Source organism: Phaseolus vulgaris, chromosome 6, assembly GCF_051622355.1.
Source record: "Phaseolus vulgaris cultivar YP4 chromosome 6, ASM5162235v1, whole genome shotgun sequence".
Taxonomy (NCBI): Eukaryota; Viridiplantae; Streptophyta; class Magnoliopsida; order Fabales; family Fabaceae; genus Phaseolus; species Phaseolus vulgaris.
In genome coordinates this window covers 30,042,693-30,060,021 of record NC_143503.1, presented here as the reverse complement: position 1 = coordinate 30,060,021, position 17,329 = coordinate 30,042,693, and the positions used below count along the sequence as shown (strand labels likewise).

The 17,329-nt window shown below is 33.3% G+C and overlaps 2 protein-coding genes across 2 annotated transcripts; both read left to right on the top strand.

Annotated features, from left to right (window-relative positions):
* The first annotated feature begins 1,271 nt into the window (after positions 1 to 1,271).
* On the top strand, positions 1,272 to 4,750 carry HERK2 (hercules receptor kinase 2). Its single transcript, XM_068639981.2, has one exon. It carries the CDS (start codon positions 1,884 to 1,886, stop codon positions 4,428 to 4,430), a length of 2,547 nt encoding a protein of 848 aa, XP_068496082.2. The 5' UTR covers positions 1,272 to 1,883; the 3' UTR covers positions 4,431 to 4,750.
* Positions 4,751 to 7,800: 3,050 nt separating this feature from the next.
* On the top strand, positions 7,801 to 17,129 carry LOC137832021 (GTP binding protein). The gene is made up of 12 exons (XM_068639979.2): positions 7,801 to 8,107; positions 8,412 to 8,579; positions 8,784 to 8,907; positions 9,018 to 9,109; positions 9,439 to 9,537; positions 10,376 to 10,489; positions 11,670 to 11,734; positions 12,628 to 12,744; positions 13,087 to 13,162; positions 14,515 to 14,607; positions 15,401 to 15,451; positions 16,794 to 17,129. Exons 1-12 carry the CDS (start codon positions 8,021 to 8,023, stop codon positions 16,890 to 16,892), a joined length of 1,185 nt encoding a protein of 394 aa, XP_068496080.1. The 5' UTR covers positions 7,801 to 8,020; the 3' UTR covers positions 16,893 to 17,129.
* The last annotated feature ends 200 nt before the right edge of the window (positions 17,130 to 17,329 follow it).

Sequence of the window (17,329 nt, the reverse complement as noted above, 5' to 3'; positions counted from 1 at the left end):
GATCTTTTCTTATATAATATTTTCAGACCCATCTTTATTGCATATAAAATCCTATCAACAAAATAAAAATAAAAACAAAGAAGTGCTGGTAGAGTCAATGTACCTGGATAGCAATGATCAATTCGATGTAGGTTAAAAGAAGGAAAAGAAACACAAAACTGTGAATTTTTATTATTATTTTATTGGTATGAACTATTTATGAGCATAGTCTAAAACTATATTGGGAAATGTGAAATAATTGAAGTGGAGGGCAATATAAAATATGTAGGGTATAGTATATAGTACAAGGGTAATGTGGAAGCAAAATAGAAGGACCCTTCAAATGGTACTGCCAGTACGGAATAATAACATAAGACACAACATTGTTTTACATAACATTATTGAATTTATTCTTAAAATTATCTTCTGGTAAAAAAATTTGGTTGATTATCTACTAATATTATTAAGATTATGTTTATCCATACACAGAGTAAATAAAAGGATTATGAATGAGTGACAAAGATATCTTTTACAGTGTATTTAAATTCTTTATCTCTTTACTTATAAATCATTTATAAATATCTAATACTTATCTTTGAATAACAATTATTGAAAAAGGAAAGGATGAAGATGATAATAGGAGGACAATGGCATGTGACCCATCTCATCTCATTATCATCACAAATTATGGATTATGGAACCACTCTTCCCATCCATCATTGCCTCCCTCTCACCATTTTCTTCAAATTATCTTCTTTGCATTTTTAATTTAATATAACTTTTTAAATAAAGAAAAGAGGAAATAGTACTTTCATTTTTTTAATATTTTTGATATCTTACAGTTATAAAGTTTCATCAATGGTTTTCTTCAACTGCACTCTTTTTATTATCTTACCATGTGCATGAATTTAGGATATTGAGTATACACATTTTAGTTTAAATTTATACTTTATGATTTTTATGTAGAAAAGGTAAATATAATATCATGTATGGTGATAAGTTTATTAACTTTATATTTAATATCTTAAAAAATCATAACATTAGTTCATCATTAACTGAGTATAATTTTGTTGTCATTAATAATACAGCTCTGCACTCATACCATATGTGTATGTTAGGGCAATAAATATTTGAGAGAATAAAGTAATGTAATTTGATTCGTTACATAAAAGCTTACCCTAAACTTTTTTAGATGTCAAATCAAATAAAGGAAAAGTTTGCTACTGTTACCGATTATGACACATGAGTTAGAAGAAGAGAAAAAAGATAAAGTACCTATCCAATAGTGTCCGTTACTTGGCTTATTGTAAAAGATACAAAAACAGGCACAGATGAATTGCAACTTTTCCAATCTGTTTCCAACCACACCCATGTTCTGATTTTCCTTTTTTGTTTATTCAGGAAAGAGCCCATTTTGGGTGACATCTCTGTTTTTATAGTATTTTTTCTCTGGATTCCTTATCACAACTTAGCTAAGTTGTTGTCCTTTTTTGTCTTTCATAGTGCATTTCCACTCCTTGCATTGGTCCCTTGCCCTTTCAAGTTCAGATCTGTGAATTGCTGTTTCTGTTTGATGGAGGATTGATTGTGTTCAGCTGAAGGTGGAGGTGGGTTTTTTTTTCCACTCTTTGTATTGTAGTGTCTCCCATGGTGTGGAAAATAGACATTCATATGCCCCAGATGATTGTTTTGTCTAGTTTTCCATAAAGGCTTCAACTTTCGTGCTTCCTTATTCAAGATCTTGGGAACTACGAGATTGTTTCTGTGATTGGGCAGTGTTGGCTTTCTGGGTCTATATTGGTTTTTTTTTTTCTGTGTCTGGTTTGTTTTGTTAGCCTTGCCTTTCCAAATTTTGCTTCTTTTGCAAAAAATAATTAAAAGGTCTTGTTGGGGGAATTGTTATAATGGTGAGTGTCCTTGGGGAGGGACTCTATTTTGTTTTGATTCTTGTGGCAGTGTCTGTGACAGTGAGCACCGTGGATGCTCAATCAAAGACTATTCTCTTAAATTGTGGTTCAAACTCTTCTTTGAATGTGGATGGTAGAAGATGGGTGGGGGATTTGGCCACCGATAAAAATGTCACCCTGAGCACCCCCAGTGTTGTTGCTAACACTTCTACATTAAGTGGCAGTTCAGTTTATGATCCTCTCTATAAAACAGCCAGAATTTTCACTGTTCCTTTGAATTACACCATCAAAGATGTTCAGGGAAACTACTTTGTTAGGTTCCATTTTTGCCCCTTTGTGATTGACGACTTCAATGTGAACGAGTCCTCATTTGGTGTAGTGGTCAATGGTCTGAAACTGTTATCAGAGTTTGATGTTCCTGGTAAGATATCCCACAAGAATATGAACTTGCTGAATTCTGGAAGAAATGCTAGTTCATTCTTCTTGGTCAAAGAATATATTCTGGCCGTGAATGGGGATATGCTTGTGATTGAGTTTGTTCCAACCACAAGCTCCTTTGGCTTCATCAATGCCATTGAGATTGTCCCAGTTGTGGGTGAGCTTTTTGCTGGCTCAGTTAGTAGAGTTGGTGGAAGTGGTGGAAACTTGAATTTGCCCGGACATGGGATGGAGACCATGTATAGGCTGAATGTCGGTGGTCCTGAGGTTCAGTCCAATCAGGATGGTGATCTTTGGAGAACTTGGGAAGTGGATTCTGGATATATGATCATTGAAAATGCTGGTTCAGGAATTAAGAACAGTTCTAACATTACATATTCTTCCGTGAATGATACTTCGGTGGCTCCTCTCCTTGTATATGAAACTGCGAGGGCAATGTCCAACTCTGGAGTCTTGGACAAAAGGTTCAATATGTCATGGAAATTTGAAGTAGATCCTGACTTTGATTATTTGATCCGTTTGCATTTTTGTGAGCTGGTTTATGAGAAGGCAAATGAGAGAGTATTTAGGATCTACATAAACAATAGGACAGCTGCGGATAACGTTGATGTGTTTGTGCGAGCTGGAGGGATGAATAAAGCATATCACTTGGACTATTCTGATCCTGTGTCATCAAATATTGACACGGTTTGGGTTCAACTCGGTCCTGACACAGCAGCTGGTAGTGCAGGAACTGATGCTCTCTTGAATGGTCTGGAGGTTTTCAAGCTTAGTCGAAATGGAAATCTTGCCTATGTTGAGAGGTTTGACATAGGTGGCAATTCAGGAAGCAAATCAACAGCAATATTTGTTTGGGTGGGAGTTGGAGTAGGTGTAGCTTCTTTAGCTATAGTTGCAATTATAGTTCTTGTATTCTGTTTCTGTAAAAGCAGGAAGAAGGAATCGAGTGATACCAAAAACAACCCTCAGGGTTGGAGGCCATTGTTCTTCTATGGAGGGGCTGCTGTTAACAACTCTGTGGGTGGCAAGGGATCAGCAGGAACCCAAAAGCTATACGGATCTGTGGCCTCAGTTAGAGTTGGCAAGAGGTTTACATTGGCAGAAATCAATGCTGCAACAAACAACTTTGATGACAGTTTGGTAATTGGAGTTGGAGGCTTTGGTAAGGTGTACAAAGGGGAGATTGAAGAAGGCGTTCTGGCTGCAATTAAGCGCGCCAACCCCCAGTCTGATCAAGGCCTGGCTGAATTTGAGACAGAAATTGAGATGCTGTCCAAACTCAGACACAGACATCTGGTGTCCTTAATTGGTTTCTGCGAAGAGAAGAATGAAATGATCTTGGTTTATGAGTACATGGCCAATGGAACTCTCAGAAGCCACCTATTTGGGAGTGATCTCCCTCCCTTACCTTGGAAGCAGCGCCTAGAAGTGTGCATTGGTGCTGCAAGGGGACTGCACTACCTTCACACAGGTGCTGACCGCGGAATCATTCACAGGGATGTCAAAACAACCAATATTCTGCTAGATGAGAACTTTGTAGCCAAAATGTCTGATTTTGGATTGTCAAAAGATGGTCCAGCCTTTGAACACACCCATGTTAGCACAGCTGTGAAAGGAAGTTTTGGCTATCTAGACCCTGAGTACTTCAGAAGGCAGCAATTGACTGAGAAATCAGATGTATACTCCTTTGGAGTTGTGTTGTTTGAAGTTGTTTGTGCTAGAGCTGTGATAAACCCCACCTTGCCTAGAGATCAGATCAATCTTGCAGAATGGGCAATGAGATGGCAAAGGAAAGAATCACTTGAGACAATCATTGACCCTCGTCTTAGCGGAAACTATTGTCCTGAATCATTGTCCAAGTTTGGAGAGATAGCAGAAAAATGTCTTGCTGATGATGGAAAGAGCCGTCCCACCATGGGGGAGGTGTTGTGGCATTTGGAGTATGTCTTGCAACTACATGAAGCTTGGCTCAACATGGACACCACAGAAACTTCCTTCTCTGGTAGTAGTCATGCTTTGGGAGGTCCCAAAGATGGAGAACTTGAAATGGTACAAGAGTCTTCAAGTCAAGATGAAGTTGGTTTTGACCTCAAACACACAGCTTAATCTGATTACACAACATGAGACTGAGTAAGAGAAGTGAGTGCTGCAATTTGAGTTCAGTGATTTCTGAATTCTAGTGAGTAACTGCATTGGAGAACCATGAGTAAATGAATGACCTTATAGCAAATATATGCTTTACATATTCTTTCTATTTGTTTTATTGAATTCAACTACTCAAGTTTACTATTACTATTTCTCATCTTATTTTGGTATACCAAAGTTTGTTATATGCTCTCCTTTTTATTGAGTATGCAATGAAATTGTATTCTTGGGATCTTGCTCCTTCAAAACTTAACAGAATGTTATTATTTTGTCAATGCTGTAAATTATGTGTTTTTTTGTCTTCGAAATCAAAATGCAGAATTTCTTGTCTACATCAATTTAGTGCGTGCTTTCAAAGGAAAAAATAAAAAATAAGATTCTGGTAACTGATTTTGAAGTAAAATAATTTAGTGCATGATTTTGAAGTAAAATTGTTAATGTTATGGTTATTAATATTATTTTCTATTTATTAATATGGTTAATACTATAATTATTATTCTGTTAACATTATATGATTATTATTATTATTAAACTAAGAAATATCGTGAGTTGAGTTCATACTTTATTCATCTCATAAAAGTTCTCTTACACCTTTTTCAATTTAAAAAATAATAATAAATTCCAAAAACTATGCATATCTCATTCCATGATATATATTTTTTTATATTCTAGAATGTTAATATTAGAATATAAGTTTTACAGGTCGAAAGGATTATTTTGAAATGTAATTTTTTAATAATTCAAAATGGTAATTTTGAAATATACTTTTATATTTCAGAATGTCCTCTCTAAAATACATCTGCTAATTAGACTATATTTTAACACATAAATAGTATACTCTCTATTTCGGAATATAAAAAATCAATTTTACCATTCCAAAATATGAATAATATGCACCCAATTTTTCAAAATAACTATTCTAAAAAATATATCTTCTAGAATGTATTTCATTTTGAAATATAAACGATGTGCATCAATATCAAAGTGGTTTTATATAAATTTTTAAATAATAATTCTAAATGAAAGAACATGTATTTTGAATTTTGTAATTCGCAAATAACAATAAATAGAAGATATAATATTTTTTTATACTATATTTAGGGGTGGTAAAACGAGCTGAACCATCTCACATTTGACCTTTAAAATACAGGTTGAGTTGGCCCGTCCTGCATTAGAAGTGTAGACTCATTTCACTTGCCGTGCCCTCATAAGAAGTAACTCGTTAGAAAAAAACTTATTCCTACTGCTGAAAATTTCAAATTTTATCTGTGTTTCAATTCATTTAATTAAGATAAAAATATAAATTCATGTATGAAGTAAGAGGATCATTAGAATGCTTGATTAAAAATAATTAAAGTTTTGTTTTGCATACATTTTTTCCTATATATGTATGTAAATGTATAAGAGAGTATCTTATCAAAGTTTTGCTACAAAATATTTTAATAAAAATGACTAATTTTTTAACTATTCTATTGATATCTTTTTTTATATTATGTTTTATTAACAAAATTTGATATAAGATTTTACTTAATACTAGCTCCTTTAGATCTCCTTTAGATGATTAAAATAAAACATTTATTTGTTTAGTATAATTTTTTTAAAATAAAATAAAGGTCACACCACAATAATAAGTAAATGAAGTAAGTTTTTTTTTTTTTAAAAAAGTAATAATTATTTTTTTATTTATGCGGATACGGACCAACCTACTTCATTTCGCTATTGGCCCGTGCAGGCTGCTGATTATGCGGAGCGAACCAAAATAGGTCAACGACTGGATTAATGAATGACAGTTTCTTCCTGCACCCTTACATTTTTCTTCCTGCACCCCCACAAAATTGCGCAAAGACAAAACTGTCCCTATATAAACTGTACATTTATTTTTTTTTGTATTCCGGATTATGAAATCCAGTAAATTTTCGGATTGGTGCTTTCGGTAAATTTTCGGATTGGCGCATCCGGTAATCTCCCGAATTGATGCTTCTAGTAGTACATGAATGATAATGTTAATCCAAAATAAAAAAATGCAAAACATCAATTGAAAAAACCATTCCAGATCCGTCAATCCATAATTCAAAATATGTATTCTGGATTCAGAAATCCATAATTGAAAAAAATCATTCCGGATCCACCAATCGGTAATAGAAATTAGACTTCTGGATTCAGCAATCCAGAAATCAATAATTTATGCAAACTTTGCTTCTGGAACACCCCTTCATCCGGAAATCAACATGATTCACTTCCAGATTGATGAATCCGTAACACACTCCCAGATCCCAAAATTGTGGGGGTCAGTTTCGGAATTTACAAAATTGCGGGGATACAGGAAGAAATATGCAGGGGTGCAGGAAGAATCTGCCTTAAAATGAATTTGCCCCCACACTTTTTGGCACTTTTTGGTAGTGGGTCGTCAACCGGCCCACCATAACTATATTTAGAGAGTAGGAAAAAAAATTTAGGCAAATGCTCCCTATACCCCATCATTTTTAACCTGCACTCAACATATTTTTTTAATTTCTAAAAATACCCTTAATTCTGGAAATAAAAATCCGGAATTAAAAATAATATATTTCAGAAAAATAAATCCAGAAGTGGTTATTGAGTTTCGGAAATAAAAATCCAGAAACAAAAATTAAAATTCTATTTCGGACAAAAAATCCAGAATTGAAAATAATACATTCCAGAAAAAAATCCAAAAAAGAAATTATTCTGTTTCGGAAATAAAAATCCAGAAACAAAAATAAAAAACCCATTTTAGATAAAAAAAATCCATAATATAAAATTTCGTTCCGGATAAAAAAAATCCAGAACACATATTTTAGAATTTTTTTTAAAGACAATTTCGCCTTTTCTGCTAGAATCGGGTGCGTGCAGGAAAGGAAGCAATTGCCAAAATGTTAATAGGAGGAAGAATGGGCCATAGCTGCCCAGTGATGCCCAGAAAATCAACTTTGGATATTTGGATTTCAAATCAATAAAATAAGGCTTTACTTTTTGCACTTTATTTTGTTTCCTTTTCACCCATTACAGTGAAATAACAAAAATAACTTTTTAAATTGTTACATTTTTTTAAAATTATTTTAGTCTGGATTAAGTATTCCAAAATCAGAGAGAAAATCCTTTTACTATAATTTCCTCATATCCATTTGTATTTGTAGATACAGGCATTAGTTAAATGAATACTCATAAATTTTAAATTATTTATAAGTATTCATGCATGTTTATTAAAATAAAAATAAACTAAAAATATATTGGAAAAATATTATCTAAAAAGCAATATTGTGTATATATATATATATGTATGTGTGTGTGTGTGTGTTTTACAAGTATTTAATTATTAATTTTTTAATCTGTATGAGTGTCCCCAAATATTTGTTTTTATTTTTCATCCCTTTTCTCTCAATAAAAAAAAAAAAAAAACATAAAAGTGGGAAGAATAGTGACTCGCTTTCCCCTAGTACAAAACCCTACAAGCCACGAACTGGAGATTCGGAACGCTCTTCCTGTTCTTCACTTCATCGTTGGAATCGAACTAAAGCCCTTCGCCGCCAAAAATGCCTCCCAAATCTGCAAAGTCCAAGGAAGCCCCAGCTGAGCGACCCATCTTCGGTCGTTTCTCTTCTCACCTCAAAATTGGCATTGTATGCTTCTTACTTCTCTCTCCAAATCCACTAATTTTCGATTTTTGACACTATTCCCAGCTACCCTTTTCCAATTACAGAAAAGGGTCCTCCTCCTTTCAGCATCATATTCCCGCTTCATTGATTTTGTTTTCATCTTGCCAATTTTTATGTGGGAGATAGATAATAGTTGTTGTGCATCTGAACTGAACTGGTGAACTGTGAACTTTTAGTTGCTGTCTCTTTGTTTCTAAATGCTTAATGAGAACTTTGTATGACAAGACTTTCTACATTTTTTTTATGTTTGTTATTGTTCCTTGTTCAGGTTGGTTTGCCAAATGTTGGAAAATCTACTCTTTTTAATACTCTCACCAAGTTGGCAATACCTGCTGAGAACTTCCCCTTTTGCACCATTGAGCCTAATGAGGCGCGGGTCAATATACCGGACGAACGGTTTGAGTGGCTTTGTCAATTATACAAGCCAAAAAGTGAGGTATGTGAGTATCGCTATTACTGAATCAGTGATGGCCTTTTTAATTGTAGTTCACTTTTGTAAATAATCTGTGAGCTTACGTTCGAGCTGTATCCAACTTACAAGTCTATCTGTTGCTCCTGACATATTGTGTTAGTTGTTTATTATTGATAGATTGGTCTATTTTCTCTGTGTTATGACGTGTTTGTTGAACTTGAAACTCAGGTCTCAGCTTTCTTAGAAATCCATGACATAGCTGGATTGGTCCGAGGTGCTCATCAGGGGCAAGGATTGGGGAATAGTTTTTTATCCCACATTCGTGCTGTAGATGGAATTTTCCATGTTTTACGTAAGATGATGCCTAATTTTCTGAGGACCTCTTTTGTTAGTGCTGCATCACGAGTTTATGACTTTTTTATCTCAATTTGGTAGTTAACCTAGAGCCCTGCTTCTTGTTAGGTGCATTTGAGGATCCGGACATTATTCATGTAGATGATACTGTTGACCCAGTTAGGGATTTGGAGATCATTTCTGAAGAATTGAGGCTGAAGGTATGTATAATTAGCAACTTTCTTAATCGTAATTAACTGACTTTTGGACCATTAATTTTATTCACAGTTTGCAAAGTATATGCCTTTTTAAGGGGCTTTTCCATATACATATGTGGAGCAATTGGGTAGCTTTGCTCCATTGCATCTTTTTTCTTCTTTGTGTGATCCTTTTCTCTACCATCAAGGAGGATCCCTCATCCTCCATTTAGCTGTAATTTCTGCTTTTTCATCATTGTAAAGTCTTTTGTGTAAATATGAAGTTTATACCTCTGCTATATCTGTTTGTACGCTGTAATATATCTGCCTCCTCCCTTTGCACAACATTCTAGGATATTGAATTCATGGAAAGAAAGATTGAAGATGTTGAGAAAAGCATGAAGAGGAGCAATGACAAGCAGTTAAAAATCGAGCTTGAATGTTGTCAAAGGGTTTGATTTTATCTTCAGAGCATTTATATGATTTATTTTATTCCCCCAATGATGAAATGGCCATCTCTTATATTATATATCTTATATCGTATATAGTTTGCAGTTTGTTGCATACCTGCTGTATTTATTAAAATAAACTGGCACAATTTTCTTACTTGTAACTCGAATCTGTTTTTGTTTTGGTGGTAAGTGCAATTCTTTCTGTGACGTGGTTTTTTTTTGGGGTTCCATAGTATATTACTGCATCAAAACACAGTAGAGCCTTCTACCATATTTCTCAAACATAAGTGTTATACTATGGACTTATTTTGGTATTTATTTGCTGTTAATTTCTTGCAATTGCAGTGTAAAATGTTGCTTGTTTTTTATAAAGAGAAAATGTATTTCACGTTTGTGGTTTTTGTTGATTGAAAGACTTTCACCAAACGGTTTCATGTAACTAGTCCTATGATTTGGTGTTTGAAGATTTTTTTTTCATTTGGAGTTATGACACTTCCTGCTTATTTCACATTTCATTTGTTGTTCATGATTGGAATTGAATTTTTCTTAATATCCTCTGTTTATGAGCATTTCTCATGGTACTGTATGGAGGAGAATGTAAGTAGTCAAATGACTCTAATTATAGTTGGTCATCAATGTCTTAGCTCATGTCAAAGCACAGTTTTTGTGTGTCTGTAGATGCATATATCTTATGCCTTGCAAAATCTCATGTAATATTGAGGCTATCACTTAATTGTCACTGTCACATTTTGTACTTCTATTTGTTCGATTGTATACATACCAAAAATGTGTGGATACATAGTGGATGGAACTTATGATGGCAGTTTCATGTCTTCAGGTGAAAGCATTGCTTCTGGAGGGAAAAGATGTACGTCTAGGTGATTGGAAGGCTGCTGATATTGAGATTTTGAATTCCTTTCAGTTACTTACTGCCAAGCCTGTTGTATACTTGGTAACATTCTCTTCCAGTAGAAAAAGTGTTTGGCTTTGGAGTGCAAAAGTCCTTATTGTTTATTATGTATGTATGGGTTTGCAATGCCTGATCGAGACTATTTCAGATCAGATACAATACCTCGTCTTATATTAACTTTACTAGTATAGTTGTGCTTTGAGGTTCATATTAGTGGGAATGAAAATTTAATAATGAGACTAGGTAGCTGATGTTGATTTTTTTTGTAAACCTGGGCATCATTTCTCTACTTTTGTATTTTTTTCTTTGCACATATCCAGTACAATAGTATATAAAACCGTCTGTGCAATGTTACGAGACTAACAAAAAATATTTAATTAAGTTATTAGGTTGGTAAATCATCTATGTTTCTTATGAGAATATATAAGCTGTAATATGTATGTCTTTTGATACTGTATTTTATTACAAAAAAATTTCTAGGAATTAAAAATAGTTATTAATGATGTATTACTAGATATGTGTTGGAGATGTCTCCATTATGCTTGGATACAGTTTGACACCGTTTGACTATGTATGGCTCAACTATAGCCAGGTGGCTTGGATATTGCTTACTGTGATTTACTCCAAATTGTAGTTTGGTTAAAATTAAAATATGAATGTAACTGTTAATTATTATATATCCAAAGCCATTTTCAACCATACATGTTGGCAAATCATGCAATCAGGTCCCCTGTATCTCATGTCGGTTATGTACCTATTATTCAAAATTTATACATACCTTTTTTTTTGTGGAGACTGCCTTCCACGCATACTTGCATGTATACATATTCAAGTTATATTGCATATTTGGTCTCGGGTATCGCAATTGTGCAATTTTGGTCTCTCAGGTTTTGATTGTGCCAATTGGGTCTTCTGTATTGCAAATGTGCAATTTTGGTCTCCTAAATTTTAATTGCACCAATTCAGTCCTTTAGGTTATCACAATTATGTGATTTTAGTCTCTGTATTAGTTGAAATTTCCTAACGTGATATTAATTGATGCTTAATCACATTTTCTTTTTTGATTCATACCCATCGATTGCAACATTTCTATGTTTGTGCGTTCTTAAACTATTTCCCTAGCAAGTGACGTGTTACATCATAGACACTCATTCTTTAGTGTCATGTACTTCAAATCAATTTATATTACATTTCTAACTCTATACTTAAATTTCTTTCACAGGTTAATATGACTGAAAAAGATTACCAAAGAAAAAAAAATAAGTTTCTGCCCAAAATTCATGCTTGGTATGTATTTTTTATTTTTTTTAAATCACTTTTCTTTCATGAATAATTTAGGCTTTGTCTCTCTCCATAACTACCTCTGTATGAGTATGAAGGGTGTCAAAGTGGGTTCTAAGTATCCCACATATTTATGTGCAAGGTATATATTGTGCATTTTTAGTGGCCTTTCTTCTGAATTTTTGTGCTACTTAACTTAGATGTCGTTTCAAAGATCTGTGTAAAAATGTGGTTATGTTCTTAAGCATGGAAAATGAATCTATGTTTGATCTACAATTATGTCTCGATGCACAAAGGATGTAGATTTTCTTCCCTTACATTTCATTCCTGGCTTTGATTTAGGCTCATATCAGTGATACCCTAGGTAACAAGTGCAAAGAACAGGAGTGGGTGTAAGTGAGAGTACAACTGCAAATAGTGAAGGCATTCTCTTATAATTACAATGCAGGGGGTGCATCTCTAGTGCGCCGATGTAATTTATTTTAAAATTGTCTAAAAAATTTATTATTATTAGAAAAGTTGAACTTAAACTGTGACAGTGAAAACCTTTAACTGCCTGCTTCCTTCACCCATACAATTTGACCACATGACAGTGGTTTTCAATTCTTGTGGTTGTTAATTTGAAATGATATTAGAATGAAGATTATAGTGTTTTTTCTGTTTGAAATTGAATACTAACTTCATACCGGTTTTCCATGGAAGCAGTGTACCCACTCCACTCAGAAGGAAATCTTAACTAGTTATTCACATATTGTTTTCCTTAAGGAATATTATTTTCTCTTAATTTATATTCATATTGTGCCTTAATATTTTGTTTATCCTTATTATTCTCTCAGTGTTTGCTATTTTGTAATGTTGAAAAAGAATTTTAATAAACATTTGGCACCTGTGTTCTCCAGGGTCCAGGAGCATGGTGGTGAGCAAATTATTCCTTTCAGCTGCGCCTTCGAGAGGAATCTTTCAGATCTGCCTCCAGATGAAGCAGCTAAGTATTGTGAGGAGAACAAAATTCAAAGGTTTGTTCAATGTATTTGTTGTGCTGCTGTTAAATGTTTGATTGCAGAATTAGGAACACCTGTCTCTTTAATATTGTTGTTGTGCAATTTTTATCTCCTGAAATCTTTTTCCAAAAATTTAATCCCCCATTTTTTTTTAATTGTAATAAATTATAATAAAGATTTTGTTCTTCTCTACCTAAAACCTGTATATCCTCATTTTTTACTGAAAATACTTATAACTAAATTACTTAGAACCCCTTTCCCTGCAAAGCCTGCTGACCAAAGCATTAACAGTGAAGAGTTGGTAAGTAATTATAGTCTCTGTGCTTCGTACTAACGTTATATTCTTCATTTCAACAGTGCTCTTCCCAAAATAATAAAGACTGGGTTTTCAGCTATTAATCTCATTTACTTTTTCACAGCTGGACCTGATGAGGTAATATATCCACATACCTACTTTCATAGTGATAAAGGTTGTCTTAATTTTATAAATCTGCTGTGGGATTTGTGCATCAACTTCATCAAATTCTTAACTTTTAGTTTCTCTGCTGTTGACTGTTGAGATGATTGTGCTTGTGCCAAGTGTAAATCTCTTCCTGAGTCCTGACCATTGTGTGATATTCAAGTGCATCATTTATCATGCAAAAAGACAACTCATTATTGGAATATTTGGATTACATATGCATTTTTAGGAATGTTTTTATTTATTCCTTTATCATATCTTTATTATTAAAGGATGTCAAATTTCCTCTATTTACTGAATTGATTTCGTTTCCTCAACATAAATAAAGCTTCCGTACTGTCTCAGAAATACATTTTGAGCTTAATGTCTTTTCCTTTCCTATAGTTTAAACAATATTTATGCATCATATTCCACCCAACTCTTAGTTATGTTAAGCTAGGAAGAACTCATCTTAAATTATAAGTACGCCCAATGTATTGGAAACTTTTAACCACTTCATAAGAATTAACTAATTTAGTTAGTGGTATTAAAATTGTCAACAGTTTGTACAACTTTTCCAAAGTTATCCTTAAAATTGTTGCAACACTACTCTCTTAATCTCTTTCTACCTAATTAATTGTATTTTTCTTCACTTAATCCCTTTTCAGAATTTTCCTCTCCTAATTAATTTTTTTAATAGACTTTTTGAGTGAGGAGTGGGTTCAAGAAATTAGTTTACTGTACTTATTATTTTTTGAATAGATTGTTTTCAGTAGTTATGGGCATTTTTGTCACAAAACACACTGCAGTAGACAATTTCAAGGGATCTTATTAAAAGGACCAAGACAAATTTTCCAGAAAGTTCTTATAAAAAGTTGTAGAGGGAGTACTTAGCTTTTATTGTGCAGATGAAGTAAACTGATCTGCATAGATAATTTCGTTGATTGCGACTGATGCAGTAAGAAAGTAACTAAAATGCAGAATTGCTGTTATATTAACTTTGAACTAATGGAACTGACCTCAAATTTATTTTTTAAAAACTTTATGTTTCTCTGTTGGGTTACCTTGATGGTACTTCTTTTACTTATATGATAATTGCTATTTCTGTTGCTGTTTGTCTAACAATATAGCATCAGGTGTACCTAGGTTTCTTATGAAAACTTTTCACCAGCATTTTACTCCTGTGTCTGGGTGCGGTTTCTTTTCTGTGTATGATAACCATCGTTGGGATGTCTGCAATAATTCTGTTAAACACTTTTCCCAATAGTTTTTCCATGTCTAACACCACAGTATGTGTTGTCCTTCGATGTTAAATAATCCTTTTGGGTATAATTTATTTCTTGCAGGTTAAGTGTTGGCAAATTAGACGCCAAACAAAAGCTCCACAAGCTGCAGGGGCTATCCATACTGATTTTGAAAGGGGATTTATTTGTGCTGAGGTGAGTTGATTTCATGAATTTTGACATTTCTTAATTCTGATCAGGCTTATCATTCCTTTTATGTAACTGCAATTATTGGTTTGCCATTATAATTCTATAATTAAACATCATACAGTCAACTTATCTGTAAGGGCTCAATCGTATCACCCTGTATAACTAAAGATTATATATCGAACATAGCTAAACACGATTACTAAGCTACTTGGAAAAGTAATATTTCATTAAATGCTCCTGTTTCCAACATTGAAAATAGGATTCCATGAATATTTGGATGAGATCCAGAATAGGAGTGACATTCCTTTTTTGTAAATAAACACAGGAATCTTGGATTCCAATATTGAATACAAATAACACTATTCCTTCACACCAAGTTGACTTGCCCTATGAATTTACTGAAGGTTTAGAATCAAATTGAATCATGCTATTTGAAATATAGGGTCCATAGTGTAACCTACATTGTTCAGTTATATTATGCATTGAGATTTTTCAAAAACCATCTCAGGTTTTAATTTTCTAATTAGGAAGAGGTACCACATAATTCGGCTATTTGAAATTGCAAATTGAATAAATGACTTGCCACTATTTTCATGACCTATTGGGTATAACCATTCTACTTGAGAATTTATCTGTTTTCTTAACCGGTTAAGTAGTTTAACTTTTATTGATCCATTTAAGCTTTTCCATTTTTTGCTAGAGCTATTTTTGCTCTTACAGTGATTTCTAGATTTACAAATACGTTTAATCTTGCAACAACTGATCTGGGTGCTTGACTGCCTCGTGAATGTTGTTTCAGGTGATGAAGTTTGAAGATCTTAAGGAACATTCTAGTGAGTCAGCTGTGAAGGTATGAACTTATTTTGATACAATGTTTATTATATTGCTGGCTGTTTCTTCCTAGTGTTATGTATATTGTCCCCAGCATCAGATTTATAACTGGGTGATGAAACAAGAAAATTAACCTGTAATTTTTGAAGAATTTGCTGGAAAAATGAGGATAGATCCTTACATACATGGACAACTTGAGATGGCATTTCAGGTCTAGTAGCTTAGGTTATTTGAGGCTGGAAAAACTGATGTTATCTGCTCAAGTTGTCTCCTTTATTTAGTTTAGCCCCATCTAGGTTCACCTGCGTTTTAGCGTAGTCTAATTAAAAGGAAGAATTGCTATTTGGTTCCTTTTTTCAACAGATGGAAGTACTTTATCTAGCAGAACTAGAATTGATACAGCAGCTGCTTAGGATCTTTTACAGAAGAGTCCATATAAGTCCTATGTTAGATAGACCTGCCACTAAGACAATCTGTGAACATTGGAGTAGATAGTCTGTAAGTGGGGAGGTTTATTTATTTCTTGACTAAAGATGAACTATAAGAAATGAAAACCAAATTGTGATGTGAGAACTTGATTTGTTGTACTTGACTGGAGAAAAATTGTAGAATCTTTTGAGAATTTATTTGTTTCTATCTACACTTGTACAAGGGCAACTACTATGCAAATGTCTTGTTCTAAATTTTATTATGCTTGTGTTGAGTTGTGAGAGGACCATACTTTGTTCTACCTTTTCTTTCGATAATTTATTTGAAAGAAATAAAAAGAAAGTGATAAATGCCAGGGGATGTCATACAGTTGCATGAATCAATAAATAGTCGTATGAATCAAGATATAGCAACTGCTTTTTGCATGATGATTTAACTAGAATGTGTTTACCTTAGCAAAATTAAATAAACAAGAGCAGCTGGATATGCCCATTTATGCGTAAGATGAAAAGTATTTCTTAGCAATATACCTGTTTTCATAAACTTCATCATGAACATTTTACAAGAAAAAAAACAAGTTTTTTCAGAAACTAAAATTACATTACTTAATGAGATGCTAATATGAAAGAGAATCTATAAATTACGAAGAAGTTTGTTTTTCTTTTCTGAAATGTGTTTGGAAAGAAAGTTATATGTGCTCAATTTTTTTATTGTTGGGTTTGTGACTTTTGATACTGAATTGAGGTTAAGTGTATGCATGTGCATTGGTTGCTTTCAGCCTATAAAAGTTTTTCATGTGTTATGTGCTATACCATGTGGTACCAAAGATCTAGCACCTCTCTTACCCCTCTTTATTATATATGTATACATATTGCTGCTTTCTTATAGGGACCTAACCACTTCTCTGTCTCTTTTAATGGATTATCTATTAGGCTGCTGGAAAGTATAAACAGGAGGGTAAAACGTATGTGGTCCAAGATGGGGACATAATATTCTTCAAGTTTAATGTTTCTGGTGGAGGGAAGAAGTAAAACTATAGATTTTGCGTGGTTTGCATGGAGTTTGTGTTTTATGATAGGTGCCATCCATGTTGCACAATTTTTACAAGTTTTTTCAACATTATTTACTTATTTAGGATTAACATTTCTAGTGGATTTTTGAGTTCTCTGCCATTTCCACACTTTATTTATGCTATGCTACTACACCTTATAGCAGTTTTGAATATAAGAGTGTTCATGAGTTTATATTATTATTATTATTATTATTATATGCTGGGTCAATTGATTTAATATTAGATAGGTGCATTCTCTTAATCTAGTTAAATTAGGAATATGGATGCATTACATTTATTTGAAAATGCATTCAATTCAATGTAAAGAACTTTGTTCTTGGAAATATTAACTAATGTGATTTTAGACAAGTATTTACATATTTAGTCAAATATGAAGGAATTGATTATAAATTTAAA